At 40.4% G+C, this 16,657-nt stretch overlaps 2 protein-coding genes across 13 annotated transcripts in view; one reads left to right on the top strand and one right to left on the bottom strand.

Annotated features, from left to right (window-relative positions):
* PNPLA4 (patatin like domain 4, phospholipase and triacylglycerol lipase) overlaps positions 1 to 16,657 on the top strand; it is a 151,176-nt gene that overhangs the window by 102,596 nt on the left and 31,923 nt on the right. For 4 of the 12 annotated variants that reach the window (XR_014239269.1, XR_014239270.1, XR_014239271.1 and 1 more), the window contains one exon: positions 273 to 1,124. The exons of 2 other annotated variants lie outside the window; for them this stretch is intronic. Coding sequence is in view for 5 of the 10 variants with exons in the window: in XM_082375876.1 (XP_082232002.1) it covers positions 273 to 344 (72 nt within the window). In the remaining 5 variants the exon portion in view is untranslated. 6 more of the 12 variants (XR_014239267.1, XR_014239268.1, XM_082375884.1 and 3 more) reach the window with 6 other exon arrangements.
* The window catches only part of STS (steroid sulfatase), a 624,067-nt gene continuing 608,615 nt past the window's right edge, over positions 1,206 to 16,657 (bottom strand). Inside the window, exon 15 of the transcript XR_014239261.1 lies at positions 1,206 to 2,328. The gene's annotated coding sequence lies outside the window, so the exon portion shown is untranslated. The remainder of the gene's footprint in view (positions 2,329 to 16,657) is intronic.

Below are 16,657 nucleotides of genomic sequence, written 5' to 3'. Positions count from 1 at the left end.
GGCACCATGCAGATGAAGCATGCTGCTGTTCTGGGGAATTCTGTCTGAAAAATTCCGGGGAGGGCTGTTTACACTCAGAACCTTGTGGAATCCATAAAACAATGACAGGAAGTGACTTTGCACATACTTTGGATTTGCAACTGGGTAATCTGTACTTTTAACTTCAGCATAAAATCCATGAACGATCTAAGATTTTTATGTTTATATTCTGTTCTCCCATTATATTCTTTTCTCCCTCCATCCCTTTCTCTTTCCATTCTTCCTCGTTCCAGAACAACGGGACCAAGTTACCCTTGGGCCCCCAAAGGCAACGGACAGTGCGTGTGTCTCTGAGCCCACAATAAGCTGGAAGGGAGACGGCCCAGCCTGCAAGGGCTGCAACGTGCCTACTGGCCACTGCAGCCCAAGACGTTCCTCACTTCATGGCTCTACTACAACTGGATGAAATCTTCAGAGAAAATAAGCACGCACCCCCCAAACTAGACACCCGAGAGTCTTAGAACACACTTAGGTGAGAGCCCCTCACGGCCCTCTGAGGCAGCCGGACTCTGAGCCCCCGTGTCTGCATGCAGGTTGGAGCCCTGGCACGCAGGAAGGCTGAGTTCCTGCCCCAGCCCTGCTCTCCAGCAATGGGGAGCTTGTCTGCTGCTGGGAGCCCCCAGCAATAGCTGCCTGCTGTTTCCAAACCTGCCAGCCCTTATTCCACAGTCTCACGGATAAACACGTTACAGTTCAGATACTGTTGGGAATTCTGCTCCTGGCCTCTGAGCTTTGCAACGAGTAGCTTCCGACTGAGGTTAGCACTCCCGTCCCTACACCCTCGGTGACTGGATTGAATAACCGTCGCGCCCTCATTTTGCCCCCACCCTCGACCCTCTGGCCTTCCTGGGTAGCGTGTCCCGCAGCTGCCCTCATTCCTCCATTTCCTCTTGCAGGCTGTGAGCTCCTTCACCACGGATGTCTTCCCGTGTGTTAGAACACGTCATTTCAATCCCCAGAACATCCCACTGAAAAGTAAGCAGAGCCAAACGACAGTTTAAATGTGGGCATTGCTTTTTCCCTTTCAATCGACAGTATGCCTCGATTCTGTAGTTTCCCCCAGATTATAAATTGCAAAGCAATCACCACATCTGTTATGTTTCTTACTTACATCTCTTGCATACAATGGTCATTAGATGAGTTTCTAACCCAATTAGGAGACAGGACACTGGGTAAAAGTGAAAGATTTCTATTATTTGTAAAATTAATCCATAAAATTCCATCTGATACAAAGCTGAATAACTTGCATAGATTTAAACATATTGTTAATGAAATCACATGTTTTATCCACCCAGATAAAGCATGAGCAGATTTATTTTGATTTTGTTTCTATCCATTTATTCAAAAAGTATTTACTAAAGCTGATAAGCTCTGAGTATGCTAAGCAAGTTGGACAAGCTTCCTGTTCTCAGGGAATTTACGTTTTCTGGGAAGTGAGAGTAGGAAGCTTTCGGATGATGAGAAATGTGAGAAAAGGAAAACAAGTCTCCCTAAGAGCAGAATCAAAAGAAACAATGTCATCTCTCCAAAACAGGGGTTCGTTCTCACCTGGGGCAGGGTTGCCCACGATGGGCCAGTCAACAACGTCTGGGGCGTTTTGGGTGTATCATCTGGAGGGGGGCCGCTACGGCATCTAGCGGGTGGAGGTCGGGGTGCTGCTTACCATCCTGCAATGCACAGGGAGGCCCTCCACAGAGAAGTGTCCAGACACAAGTGTCGGCAGTGCTGAAATTAAGAAACCCTGCTCTCACGCTACAGTTGTAATGCACGTATAATTTCCTTTTATGCTTATTTGCTCTCACTGACAGACACATAAAAGACCTGGTCACTGCTTTGGAATTCCAGCAGAGTTTTTAAGATTAAAAATGGCAATTTTTTTTTTCTCGAAAGAAAAGGAGTATACCTTTAAGATTTTTTTTTTTTCCTTACCGTATATAATAGTCCAGTGTCCTTTCATGAAGTGCGTTCTGGAGCAAGAGATGTGACTTTCAAACTCTCACAGTAATGACCACCACCATCATTTATCTGAAGCTAGACAAACGCCAAGACTCTAGTTTTTAGAAATGCTCTTGTCAATCTGAATTTGTGACTTCTGAAAGCGGGAGAAACTCTGGGAAGGTTCCAGGCTCTCTACTACGTTGGAATCTTTAATCCAGCATAACTGGACCCTCCTATCAGTTGCAGGCGCATTTGTGTAGTCAGATGCGCAAATTATCAGAGCGGGTGCATCAAGAGAAACGTTGCTTTCTTGAAGGTACTGCCAAACATACATTCTGGACTCCTGACTCCCTGCAAAATAGAATTGAACACACTAAATCTCCAGGATATAGACTGCCATTGACTTGTATTCATTTGTATTAGATTGCCAATAAAGTCGTGAAACTTACCTAGCACCCCAGAGAGTGTTTCTGTCATTCAGGGGGTCTCCTTTAAGGCTCCCTCCACTATATTTACTTCCCTCACTCCTTCCCTTTCCCCACCAACACCGCGTGCACCCAGCTCCACGTTTACGTTGTCTTTGTCCTCCTGAGCTGCCTTCTCTCTTTTGATTTTTCTTTTTTTCTTTTTTCTTTTTAACGGACAAGAGGCTGCAGCTAGCGCTATGTCTCAAAAAATCAACTCACACAGTGCTGTACATTCATAATGGTTGTACGTTTCCCTCTATCCTTTTTATATCTTTAATTACATTTAAGCGTTTCAGGAATCCATTATGTATCATAATCAAACATCATCTTCCCTTGTGCATCTATTCCTGTTTTAAATCTAGATTTCTAAAATGACTGTGCTATTTTTATCTGTTTAACTCCATCCTCTCTAGTTTTCCTAGAGGAAGAGGGAGCTTTAAATGGTTGGTCTGTGAATCCCTGCAAACCGTACAATGAAGTGAGTTGCCCAGTTAATCATATTTATTCTCTGACAGAAAATAAGAGAGAAGACAGACACAAAAGCCCGGACTTTACAGAAAGACAAACCCAAATTCTAATCCTCTCTTAGCTTGTAAATCACTTAATCTCCTGAACCAAAATGTATTCATCTGTCAAATGAATATAGGACTTATTTTGAAGTTGTTATGAGGATGACAAACATGGGGAAGGATGGCGGCCCAACAAACTTACTTCCTTTCCTATAAAAATAATAAATGCAGGCTCCCCTTCAAAGGGGGCATCAACCAGGGCAGACATGGCTTCCTTTTCCTTTCATCCTAAAATACCTATCAGTGCCTTTGTTGATTTTTCAGTCAAAAATGCCATCTGGACATTTGGGGACCAAAATGCCAATCAACTTTTTCTCTATTGCAAAAATTAATTACCTACACAGACCTCACTCTTGAAGTCACCTTGACATAAGGAGGATGGGAGAAGAATTGAACCCAAAAATAGGTTTAAAATTCCTTTAAGATTTGTAACAGAAGAGATTTTTGTGAGCTTGCAAAACTCTGAAGCCTTTGTTTTTAAAAGATATATGCAAAGACAAAAGGTAGGAGGACTTGTCACAGGGAGAAAGCATCCTTACATACATATAAAAGAAGGAGCCATGTTCAAACTTTACTTCAGGAGGAAGATAGATCTGCCCGTAAAATAGTTCCACTCACTCGGTGTAAGTTTCTTCTTTTTCTTACGTGCAAAGTTTCTTACCAAAGTCGGAGAAACTAAAAGTACATTCCCCCTCTAAAAAAATTCTTAAATTTCACAAGAGGAGATTCCATGTTACCTGTGAATCTCCTTCCGTGACATCTAGGTGGGTATGAGCAATACATACTGAGGAAAATGTCCCTGTGTAACCTCCTTGACGTTTGCTTTCCTTCTGGAGCCCTGGGTCGTTGTACCAAACTGCATTGTAACCAATACCAGATGCTAAAACAGAGGCAAAGCCAGGACTCGTATTTGCTCAAGAGAGCACTGTTTCAAAGCTCAGCATCATTGCAACCAATAATATCTTTTCCTATAATGTGAAGGAGCAAATCAATAGAGTTGTGGTCAGTTGTCAAAATTTCAGATCTAAATAATGATATTTCATAATATAGCCACGATAGCATGCTAACAGGAAACAAACGTGGGGCTTTATAATATTTTAAAATTATATAAATAGTTTTGACAGGAACTAGCATTTTAAAACAAGAAGACTGGAGATACACAGACAAACGCACAGAGAAGGGGGTGCTTTACTAAACCCCACATAAAATCATTGATAAATGAGAAAATTCAATGATGCCTAGGGAAGTCTTTATCTAGGAGACTTTCTGCTAACTCGAGAAGTGTGCTTCATTTCATTACTACTACGAACTAAAAGAAAATCATAACATAGAAAGCAAAATAATGAAGCTCTTACCCTTGTATTTCAATCTAACTGTAGCACAGATGTGAGCAAGCAGTGACAACAATTAGCAGAGCAGAGAACGTTTCCAGTGAAACTCTCAAACCTTGAGCTTGCAAAACTGGAATCATGTCACCTTTTAAAAAATGGACCGTCTGAACTCAGCATGGAGGGTGTAAAAGAAGTTCCAATAGAGCTGTTTTGTACAAATGGTGGCCCCTCCCCCCAGGAGCCATTTCTTGACTTAACCATTACTCTGTGGCTGTGAGGACAGAAGTTGATCAACTCTTGACATCCAGAAGGTCTGCTGGCTTTTAGGCAGATATTTAAATTGTAAGCAAGTGAACCTACTAAGTGCAAATGGATAAACAAGAGAAACGATAGACACTTACAGAGGCTCTCACAGTTCTGGAGTTCAGTGTCTGTCTTGGGCTTCTCAGGGCTGACAATTCATAGGCCAGCAAAGCTGAGGTCCTTTCTGGAGGCTGTATACGAGGACACGTTTCTTGCCTTTTCCAGCTTATACAGGTGGATCACATGTTTTGGTTTGGGGCTTCTTCCGTCTTCAGCATGCCAGCAAAGACCCCATGAATCTCTGGTGTCACCTCTAACACTGACTCTGCCGCCCACGTCCACATGGAGGGACTTTTATGATCCCGTTGGCCCACCTGCATAATCCACTCTTCCCCCTACTTAAGGTCTTCTCATTAACAGCCTTCCTGCCATCTGCAACTTCAATTCCCCTCTGCTGTCCGAGGGAACATATTCACAGGTTCTGGGAATTGGGGCGCGGACTTCTTTGTCGGAAAGGCCATTATTTTTGCCTACAGTAGCAACCATCTAATTCCTTAGATTTCACATATTTGAAACTGAAATGTATAGAGTTTATGTGGTTGATGTTTAAGGAATAAAATGTTTATTTTACTCCTAAAACCACATGATATTGACGGTTTTAAAACTATGCTCTTGTCACCTGCACATGTATATATCATTTTGATCTATATTTCCAATATGATAATGGTTGTTAAATGAATTCTGTGTGCCTTTTGCACATTGTACACTTGAAAACATTGCATGCATTTATTTTTAAACCTCTAAGAGTGCAAACACTAACATTTACCAATTTGCCAAGTGAAATAATACATAAATGCAACAAAACGAACCATGTCATGCTATGACAATCTCTAAGGTGGAATTATATCAGATAGTAAAATGGAAACTATGATCTCATCAGACACTTGAAAGCAGTGTGAATAAAAAGTATCAATATCTTAACCAGAAAATGTGTACATCAGTGTTTTTACTTATTCGTTCTTTTTTTTAAAAAATGTGAGCTCAGGTTATTCATGAGTATTTTTCTCTCTTTTAATAATCTGAGATTGATTTTAAGTAATTCTATCTAGTTTTATCTTTTTTGAAATCTTTTTTGAAATTCATAAAAAATGAATGTTCCAAGTCTTTACCCAATTCATCTGCACAAAAAGAACGTTTAAAAAACCAGGACTCTTAGATGGATGAAAGCTTGATTTGCTCAAACATTTGATACTAAAATATCTCAAGGACAAAACTCGAAACCACTCATCAATTAAGACAAAATGTCAATGGAGGTATTATAGTCATGAATATTTATGAGGTGAATGACAAAGCATCCAAATATATTTGAAATGTACTTAACAAAATATATTTTGAAATGCAAAGATACAGTTTGCATTTCCCAGTGTTTGACAGAACAAGTCAACATAAATAAATGAAAATGTAGAGAATATGTATACTGTGATCAATAATGTTTGTTAATAGGTACAAATTAAATTGTGAGTCCTAGAAGCAGAGAATGCTATTTCTGGTTTTGCAAGTGTATGCACATTGAGTCACCAAAAGGATCTTTATATTAGGTGATAAGGAACATTATACTAATTTTTTTTAAAAAGGAATAATTCTGAAAATATTCTTTGACCTGAACACACACTCACACACAATTTGATAACAATATGATAATAACAATACTACTGTCACCACAACAGCAGCAGCAGACCCTGGGATATTAGACAGCCTCTTTTCAGCCACAATAGAGGAATTTAAATACCCTTAGAGGTATAACCGATCAAAATTTGTCCCCTCTACCTACATCCTATCATATTAGCTTCAGGCATTTTCTTCAAAACACTTACCTGAAATACCTTTTTAAAATAGACTCCATAGTTTTTTAAAAATATCTCCATAGTTTTGCCTTTTTCAGAATGTCACAGAGTTGGAATCACACAGCATGTAACCTATTCAGATTGGTTTCTTTCACTTAGTGATATGCATTTAAGGTTCCTCCATGTCTTTTCTTGGCTTGATAGTTCCCTTCTTTTTATTGCTGAATAATATTCCACTGTCTGAATGGACCACAGTTTATTTCCCCCGTTCAACTACTGAAGGACATCTTAGTTGCTTCCAAGTTTTGGCAATTGTGAATAAAGCTGCTGCAAGCATCCATTTGCAGTTTTTTTGTATGGACATAAGTTTTCAGCTCCTTTGGGTAAATACTGAGGAGCACAGTTGCTGGTTCATATGGTAAGAGTAGTTCTATAAGAAACGATCCAGATGTCTTCCAAAGTGTCTCTACTGCTTTTCATTCCCACTAGCAATGAATGACAGTTCCTGTTGCTCTATATCCTCACCTGCATTTGGTGTTATCGTGGTTTTGGATTTTCCCCATTCTAAGAGTTGTGCAGTGGCGTCTCATTGTTTTAATTTGCAATTCCCTAATGACATACAATTATCTGCCATATGCATATATTCTTTGGTGAGATGTCTGTTCAGATATTTTGCCCATTTTTAAATCAGGCTGTTTGTTTTCTTATTGTTGAGTTTTAAAAGTTCTTTGTATATTTTTGACAACTGTCCTTTACCAAATATCTTTTGCAAATATTTTCTTCCAGCTTGTGGCTTATCTTCTCATTCTCTTGACAGAGTCTTTTGAAGAGCAGAAGTTTTTAATTTTAATGAAGTCCAGCTTATCAATTATTTCTTTCATGGACTGGTGTTGTCTTTAAAATGCTATCACCAAATTCCAAGTCATTTAGATTTTCCCCTGGTTTTGCATTTGCATTTAGGTTTATGACACATTTGAGCTGATTTTTTAAAGGGTGTAAGGTCTGTGTCTAGATTCATTTTTTTACGTGTGGATGTCCAATTGGTTGTTCCAGCACCATCTTTTTGCTGAAAGACTATTTTTGCCCCATTGTGGTTGGTTCCTTTACTCCTTTTTCAAAGATCAGTTGACTATATTTGTGAAGGTCTGTTTCTCAGCTCTCTGTTCTGTTTCATACATTTGTCTATTCTTTTGCCAATACCACACTGTCTTGATCATGAAGTATCTTTTAATTCAGTTGCTTACATAAATACTGGCTATTTCCCCAGTCTTTGTTTTCTTCAAGACTGCATCAAGGGACTTCCTTGGTGGTCCAGTGGTTAAGACTCCAGGCTCCCAATGCAGGGGGCCTGGGTTCGATCCCTAGTGAGAGAACTAGATCCCGCATGCCGCAACTAAAAGATCCCACGTGCTGCAACTAAAGATCCTGCACGAGGCAACAAATATCCCGCATGCCGCAACTAAGACCTGGCACAGCCAAATACATAAATAAAAAATATTAAAAAAAAAAGAAAGCATCAATAAGTGAATATTTTTAAATGAATAATTTGGAGGTTGGGTTAAGGAGGAAAGCAAAATATCAATTGCATTCATTCACTCATCTCCTTTAGAAGCATGATGTGACTGGAACACGATGGGCAAGCAGGACAGTGGGAATTGGTGATGTCTTTGATCAGAAATGGCTACATATTGATGCACGTGGGATTTGGTCAAAGGTGAAGTTAGGGGCAAGTTCATACTCATAAGCAAACATACAGAAAATCAAAAATATATTCACTATTCTTTCAGCTTAATTAGTTACAAAAAGGAAACATGAACAAAACAGAAAAAGCACAGTGAACTAAATATAGATAAACGTGGAAACTAATGAGTTCCGGGAAATGTAAATCTAAAAAAGAAAAAATAATTTGCAAATTAACAGAAACATGACATTGGAAGATGTAACATTTTCTGCTCGTGACAGATTAAAAGGCAAAAATAAACAAGGAAAATGTGAATAATTAATAAAATTTAATTAATTACTGTATATGAAACTGTGTGGCTCTAAATCTATTTATTAAATAACCAATTTTTCACAATTTAATTCATCTAATGCCAAATTATTGAAAACCAGTTAGTTCTTCTAAGGCAATTTACCGCCTTTGAATATATTCAATTCACCAAATTTTCCAAAATCATTTTTAAAGAAAATTCATCTTAAATATATTAAATGAATTTGAATCAAATTTTCCTATTTCTTCTCAACCACGTAGTTTATGTGCACCAGAAAATAGTAAAAACATGATTTTAGTGACTATTTTCTTAAAACTAGTAGTAATGTAGATGCACAGAAGAAAAATCATTACTTTAGGGCCTAATTCTTTCAAAGAATCTGGGTTGGAGAGAGCTACATGGACTCACTTTTCATGGGTGTATTCTTACTCAATATTCCTGAAGAATAGATGTTTAAACCCCCAGCGTTCAAATGAGCTCATATTGAAACAACAGGATTTGTTTCACCTATGAAAATGTGGTATTATAATGTCGAGTATTGTTTATCATATCAACTATAGAATTTTCAGAAGGGTTATCAATTAAAAACCCTTTCAGGCCTTTTATTGACCAGCTGGACTTATAGAAAATGCAAAGATTGTCAGATAAATACTCAAAGTGCCTATTGAGAGATTTAGAAATAATTTGTTTATGATAATAAGGATCGAAGCAAGCTAAGGTATAACAGGCGATGCTTGTAGAACAACCATTGACACCGATGCCTATTTCCTAAGGTAGAAACTGCTCAGCACCACGATCTCCACATCATCCCTGGGGGGTAGGTGTGACTATCTCTGTCTTCCACAGAAAATACTTGGGGAGGGGGGAGCCTTTCAGAGTGGATAAGAAATGTGCTTCTTGTTACAAAGCACAGGGACAGGCTGAGAATTTGAATTCCAGGCTCCCTAACCCCATCACTTTCTCCACTATTGAACTGAGAAGAAGCAAACAGAGCAGGTGATTAAGACAGTACATATATACTGTGAGGCTAATTTAAATACATGTAGGTGGATGGCGTCTGCACATAAACGCACAGGAAAACATCTTTGCAGAGAGCTATCAAATGTCACACAGGTACTCTCTAATAACTGCTGTCCCTCCTTGTTCCTACATGTACAGTCTAATTTTACTAAATAAAAAAGGAATAAGCTATCCATATAAATAATATTAGCAAGTATGCTACACCTCTATTTAAGTAAAATAAAACTGTAAGCTTCTTGAAACCACAGCCCTGCTTTGACATTTCACAGAGAATGGCTTTGGTATATTAACCAGACCACACTGTTGACTAAGTAGATAACAACGTAGTTAAATTTGCTCCAAATCTAAATCACAAATGAATGTGTCTAAAAGTTTAAAACACAGAAATGAATACTTAAGACTTAAGTAAGTGGTCAGTTTTGTGTTAGGAAAAAAATATATCTATAAATAAATGATTTGAACTGAAAAAGAAAATTTGTCTAATTTGTCTACTAGACAGATGTTATAAATAATTTTTTAGATTTCATAAAATAGAAGAAGAAAACTGAATGATTATAAATAAGCCCAGGAAATTATTCTTTGAATCAATCAGTAAAATAGACAAAACTCGGGACTTCCCTGGTGGTCCAGTGGTAAAGAATCCACCTTCCAATGCAGGAGACGTGGGTTTGATCCCTGTTCAGGGAACTAAGATCCCACATACCGCGGGGGGGCAACTAAGCCCGTGCACCACAACTACTGAGCTCACGCGCCTCAATGAGAGAGCCTGCATGCTGCAAACTACAGAACTCACATGCCCTGGTGCCCACGCGCCACAACTAGAGAGTCCATGCGCCCTAAACCCACGTACCACAACTAAAGAGAGAAAACCCGCATGCCACAACTAAAGAGATGCCCGTGTGCTGCAAGGAACAGCCCACGCTCCGCAATGAAAGATGCTGCGTGCTTCAATGAAGATCCCCACGTGCCACAACTAACACATGGTGCAGCCAAAAATAAAATTCAATAAATAAATAAATAATGTTTAAAAAAAAGAAAAAAATACTTTTAAAAAAAATAGACAACTATGTAAAATTTAATGAAAAGGCATGAAAAAAAGCAGAAAAAGAAATCAATACAATTAGGCATGAGGAACTGAATATGGCAGACACGGAGAAGAGATGAAAGATTTTTAAGGCACTACCATGTACAAATCCCTACAGATAAATTGGGAAATTTTAGAGAAGGGACAATATCCTTGAAAAATGTAAATGGCCAAAATTAAATCAAGAATTTTAGAAGAAGTTGGAAATCTGTATAAAGCAATACAGTAAAAAAAAAAAGGAAATAAAGCCACAAACAAAAAAAGAAAAGAAATGATAGTCAAGGCTCTGGGGTCACATAGATTTACTGATGAGTTTTTGAGTTTATTCAGCTCAAACAATAAAATCAATCCCATGCATACATGTACACACACACACACACACACACACACACACACACACACACACACACACACACACACACAGGATGGGGAATCCATTATATTATCAGATGTTTGCTTAACTCTGATGGGAAAATCTGATGACTACAGTGAAAAGAAGCATAGTTCAAAGCAGTACATTCAACTCTTAAAAACTTCCTTTTATATCTTTTTTCAGAAAACTAAAATGTAGAACAGCTACAAATGGAGTGCAAATCTGAGAACTTAGAAATCACCTAGACATCTTGATAAAGTGCAGATTCTGGTTTGTTCAGTGCAGGAGAGGCTGGTGATAAATACATAACCCCCGGGTCATACTGATGCTGCTGGCGTGCAGACCACACTCTGACTGGCAGGGATCTAGAGGATCCCACCTTCTCCTCTCTCCTCCAGGGATCTAGAGGATCCCACCTTCTCCTCTCTCCTCCAGGGATCTAGAGGATCCCACCTTCTCCTCTCTCCTCCAGGGATCTAGAGGATCCCACCTTCTCCTCTCTCCTCCAGGCTCCAGTAGTCCAATCCCTTCTCCCCATCCTTGGTCTCAGTTCATGACCTTCCTACGTCGGGGGGAAAATCCGCGCCATCAGTAGAGAGACTCCTCAAGCTCTGCCTTCCAGGCTACCCACTTACCAGCCTTCAAGCCCACAGCACCCACCGTCCCCTCTCATGACCTCAGACCACCCATGCTCCCAGGACTGAAAACACACCAGAATGGACTTCTATATCACCCCCGCGATTCTCCCTCTCTTTCTGTGGTTATCCATATGCATGCTGAACTAGAGCCCTCCATTCAGAAGTGGGCTATGACTCTCCCTAGCAAAACCCTGCACCCCGCTAAAAGGGAAAACACAAATCTCTTCCTATGCCCACCTTCTCTTTCAGGAACTGCCCCCAAAGCTCCCTCCTTGACATTAAGGCACCTCGGGAAAAAATGATTTATTTTGTCACCTTCCGATTAATTCTCTTTTCCATGTTTCTCTTAAACCAGGATTTCTTCACACCTCTCCAGTGACACTGGAGTTTCTTAGGTCACCAGTGACCTCCGTGCTGCTGTAGGCAATGCCAAACTCAGTCCTCCGTGGAATGGGCCCACCAGCATCATTTGATACAAGCATCACTTTCCCTACCTTGGAAAGCTTTCCTCAAGTGCATATCTTGGCCACTTGCTCTCTGCTCTTTTCCTCCCTCCCCCACTGGGTGTTTCTCCCCAGGCTCCTTCGTCTCTTTTCCTTACCTTCACAACCTTGAAACGTTGCGGTGGTCCAGTCTTAGTCTATGAATATTTATTCTTTCCTATCTACATGTACTCCCTCCGGGATCTCAGCTAGCCTGATGGCTTGAAACCTTACCTGTCTGCCGATAATACTTCTATCTTCAGGTTGTTTCTCTCCCCTGAATGCTAGATTCATGCATTCAACTCTCTATTAGTAGTTTCACATGGATGCCTAATACTCATCTCCGTCTTTTTTTCCAGCTTTATCGAGACATAATTGCCGTATAACATACTGTAAGTGTAAGCTGTACAGGGTGATGATTGGATACACATACATATAGTGAAATGATGACCACAGTAGGGTTAGTTAATACCTCCATCACCTCACATAATTACCATTCCCTTTTCATGGTGAGAACACTTAAGATGTGCCCTCTTCACAGCTTCCAAGTACATAATACAGAATTGGTAACGACAGTCACCATACTGTACGTTAGACCTCAGAACTTCTACTCATCTTTGTAACTAGGACGTTTGTACCCTTTGACCGTCATGTCTCCATTTCTCCAATGCCCCAAAGCCCTAGCAACCACCATTCTATTCTCTGTTTCTGTGAGTTCTGCCTTTTAAGATTCCACATAACAGCATTTCTTTCTCTGTCTGACTTCCTTCACGTAGCAGAATGCCCTCAAGTTTCATCCATGTTGTCACAAATGGCTTATTCAGCCATGAGGAAGAAGAAACTACTCATCCTAATCTCAACATGTCAAAAGCTAATGTCGGGACTTCCCTGGTGGCACAGTGGTTAAGAATCCGCCTGCCAATGCAGGGGACAGAGGTTCGAGCCCTGGTCCAGGAAGATCCCACATGCCGCGGAGCAACTAAGCCCGTGCACCACAACTACTGAGCCTGCGCTCTAGAGCCTGCAAGCCACAACTACTGAGCCCACGTGCCACAACTACTGAAGCCCGCGTGCCTAGAGCCCATGCTCCGCAACAAGAGAAGCCACCACGATGAGAAGCCCAGGCACCGCAACGAAGAGTAGCCCCCGCTCACCGCAAGTAGAGAAAACCCACACGCAGCAGTGAAGACCCAAAAGAGCCAAAAATAAATTAATTTTTAAAAAAAGCTAATGTCCTCATCACTTCACCCACACCATAATCCCGCCCACCACCCCCCACGACCATCACACACATACACAGAAAAAGGAAAAAGAAAAGGTCTTTGCTTCCCTTGCACTCTTCTCCACCTTTGTTTCTGTCAACTCTGCTCAGACCAAGACTCAGGAACTATCTGTGAGCTCTTTCTTTTCTTCATAGCCACCCATGCATTGCTTTCTGACGCCCTATAGCATCCATCTTCCAAGGACACAAAGCATCTGCTTCCTTCCCCACCCTCTCTAGAGCATCACCATTGCCCTCCTGGGGGACAGCAGTCACAGGCTAATTGGATTCCTCCTTCCAAACCTTCCCCCCTACAGATGACCACCAACACAGCAGGCAGAGACCCACAGAACAGATGATGCCAGCCTCTGGCCCAAACTTCCCGTGGTTCACCATGTTCCTGCCAGTAAACGTCAGTGTCCTTACAAAGTGCTGCAAGGCCCTATGTGACCCCCTTCCGTGACTTCTCGCCACTCTTCTCCTCTTGCTCATTCCACCCATGGCAAGGGGCCACATAAGCCCTGAGCTGACCCTTGGACACTCCAGTCGCCCTTCCAAGGCATGGACGATGCCTGCTTCTCAGAATGCTCTTCCCCAGAAAGCCACACGGCTGCTTCTTCACCACCTTCTAGGTTGTCTGAAATGTGACCTTCTCCATGGTCCAGTACAATAGGCAGTGACACTTTCCACCAGGTATTTCTCAGTATTTTGAATTTACAGTAAGAAAACTGGAAGTGGTGTTAGCAGTATCAAGTACATCTTTTCTTAATGGAGACACATTTTGTTAGATATTAAGACAAAATGTGTTGCAGTAGTGCTTCTCAAACTTAAATGTGCATATGAAACACATGGGGATCTTGTTAAACTTGAAATTCAGATTCAGCAGCTCTGGAGAGAGGACCGAGGATCTGCCTTTCTAACAGGCTCCCAGGGGATATCCAGAACACAACTGGGCTACGATTTGAGCCGAGGGTCCTGAGAGGGTTTTTTTTTTTTAACCTTTAGAAATGTGAAGACATACTGAAATGTGAAAAGAAAAAAAAAAGAAATTATTTTGTTTTTAATTTATCACTATCAACCTGTTGGTATATTTGAGTTTTCTTCATCTATAGAGCCTGCATTTCTCTTCACTACATTAATTCATTTAAAAAAATTAATGAGCACATACTATGCAACACACAATCAGTGTATTGGGTGCTGAGTACGTAAAAATAACTGGAGACTCAGCCCCCCTGGTCAGTGCATTTGCAATGATGTGCGTGAAAGACAGGATGGGCAGGGGGAGAACAGTTCAGTTTCCATTGCTAAGATGGGACAAGCGCAGAACTCCACATTAACATGCACAGTTTTATCACCACTCAACATGCCCTTCCACACATTAAAAAACCAGACAAGTTTAACAGCAGCTCACAATCAACTCAAAGAACTTTGCACATAATTTCCCTGTAACATTCAGAAACGATTTCTGTAACTGATATTCCATCTGTATAATGCATAATTATACGACGAGGACAGAGAAAGTGTAAAACACCAATGATATCTCAAGAAAAGTATTTCAGGAAGTTCAGGCTGAGTGAACACGTACATCTTGTGGTATTTTGTTTGATTTCCATTACAGAAACAATTTTATTCTGTGGATAGACACAATTACCTCAAGTATGACAACTATCTCATTAAAATGGCATCATATTTTAGCATAAAATGGCATGTTTTGAGAATTGATAAAGGAGCTAATTCATTTCTGTCTTTGTAAAAACAGTCTCTGAACAATGGTTTGTGTCACTGTGGAGTTTTTTTTGTTTTTTAATGTTTTGTTTCCGGACACTGCAGACAGTAGTGCCCGGGCAGATATTACATGTACAAGAAGAATCACGACCCCTCTCTCCTTACACCTTATATGGAGGCTGGGCGTTTGTCCGCTAACCTCCTTGCCATATATTCACTCACTCTTTATTCATTGACTGCACTTCTGTTAAGAGTCTGGTACTGTGCTGCGCTGACCTTGGGAACAGAAAGATGATGTAGGCTCCTTCTCTACCTTTGAGGTTCTCAGTTCAGAAAGGAAAACATGCAAATGGTTAAGTATTACTTCCTCAGGGGAAGGGAGAGAGAATGGAATTACATAGTATTGTGGGCAGAGAAGGCAGGAAGGGATTGACTGGTCTTGAAGGGTTAAAAACTTACCAAATGCATTGTAAATTTTTCATTCTCTTGGGGTGAGTCAAGGAGCTTAATGAAGGTGCACGGTGTGACAAAGCTTGGGGACAGTTTCAACACGGCCAAGGTGGAGACAAGGGAGAGGATGGAACAAAGGTAATCTGAAAAAAGAGTGAGGCCAATAGAAATAAAAACAAAAATAAACAAATGGGACCTAATCAAACTTACAAGGTTTTGCACAGCAAAGAAAACCATAAAACAAACAAACAAACAAACAAAAAACCCAAAAAGACAACCTACGGAATGGGAGAAAATATTTGCAAATGATGCGACCAAGAAGAGCTTAATCTCCAAAATATACAAACAGCACATGCAACTCAACAAAAAAAACCCCGAACAACCCAATCAAAAAACGTGCAGAAGACCTTAATAGACATTTCTCCAAAGAAGACATATAGATGGTCAACAGGCACATGAAAAGATGCTCAGTGTTGCTAATTATTAGAGAAATGCAAATCAAAACTACAATGAGGTATCACCTCACACCAGTCACAATGGCCATCATCAAAAAGCCCTACAAATAACCAATGCTGGAGAGGGTGTGGAGAAAAGGGAACCCTCCTACACTGTTGGTGGGAATGTAAATTGGTGCAGCCACTATGGTACATATATACGATGGAACATTACTCAACCATAAAAAAGAATGAAATAATGCCATCTGCAGCAACATGGACCTAGAGATGATCATACTAAGTGAAGTAAGTCAGAAAGAGAAAGACAAATATCATATGATATCACTTATATGTGGACTCTAAAATATGACACAAATGAGCTTATCTACAAAACAGAAACAGACTCACAGACGTAGAGATCAGACTGGTGGTTGCCAAGGGGCAGGGTGGGGAGGGGAGGGATGGAGTGGGAGTTTGGGGTTGGCAGATGCAGACTATTACAGTTAGAATGGATAAACAACAAGGTCCTACTGTAGAGCACAGGGAACTGTATCCAATCTCCTGGGATAAACCATAATGGGAAAGAATTTTGTAAAAAAGAATGTCTCTGTGTATAACTGAGTCACTTTGCTGTACAGCAGAGACTGGCACAGCATTGTAAATCAACTCTACTTCAATTAAAAAAAAAAAAGCGAGGCCAGATTTTGA

The sequence above is a fragment of the Balaenoptera borealis genome, assembly GCF_965194805.1.
Source record: "Balaenoptera borealis genome assembly, chromosome: X".
Lineage (NCBI taxonomy): Eukaryota > Metazoa > Chordata > Mammalia > Artiodactyla > Balaenopteridae > Balaenoptera > Balaenoptera borealis.
The sequence above is the reverse complement of the archived record's forward strand: the minus strand, read 5'-3'. Positions and strand labels throughout refer to the sequence as shown.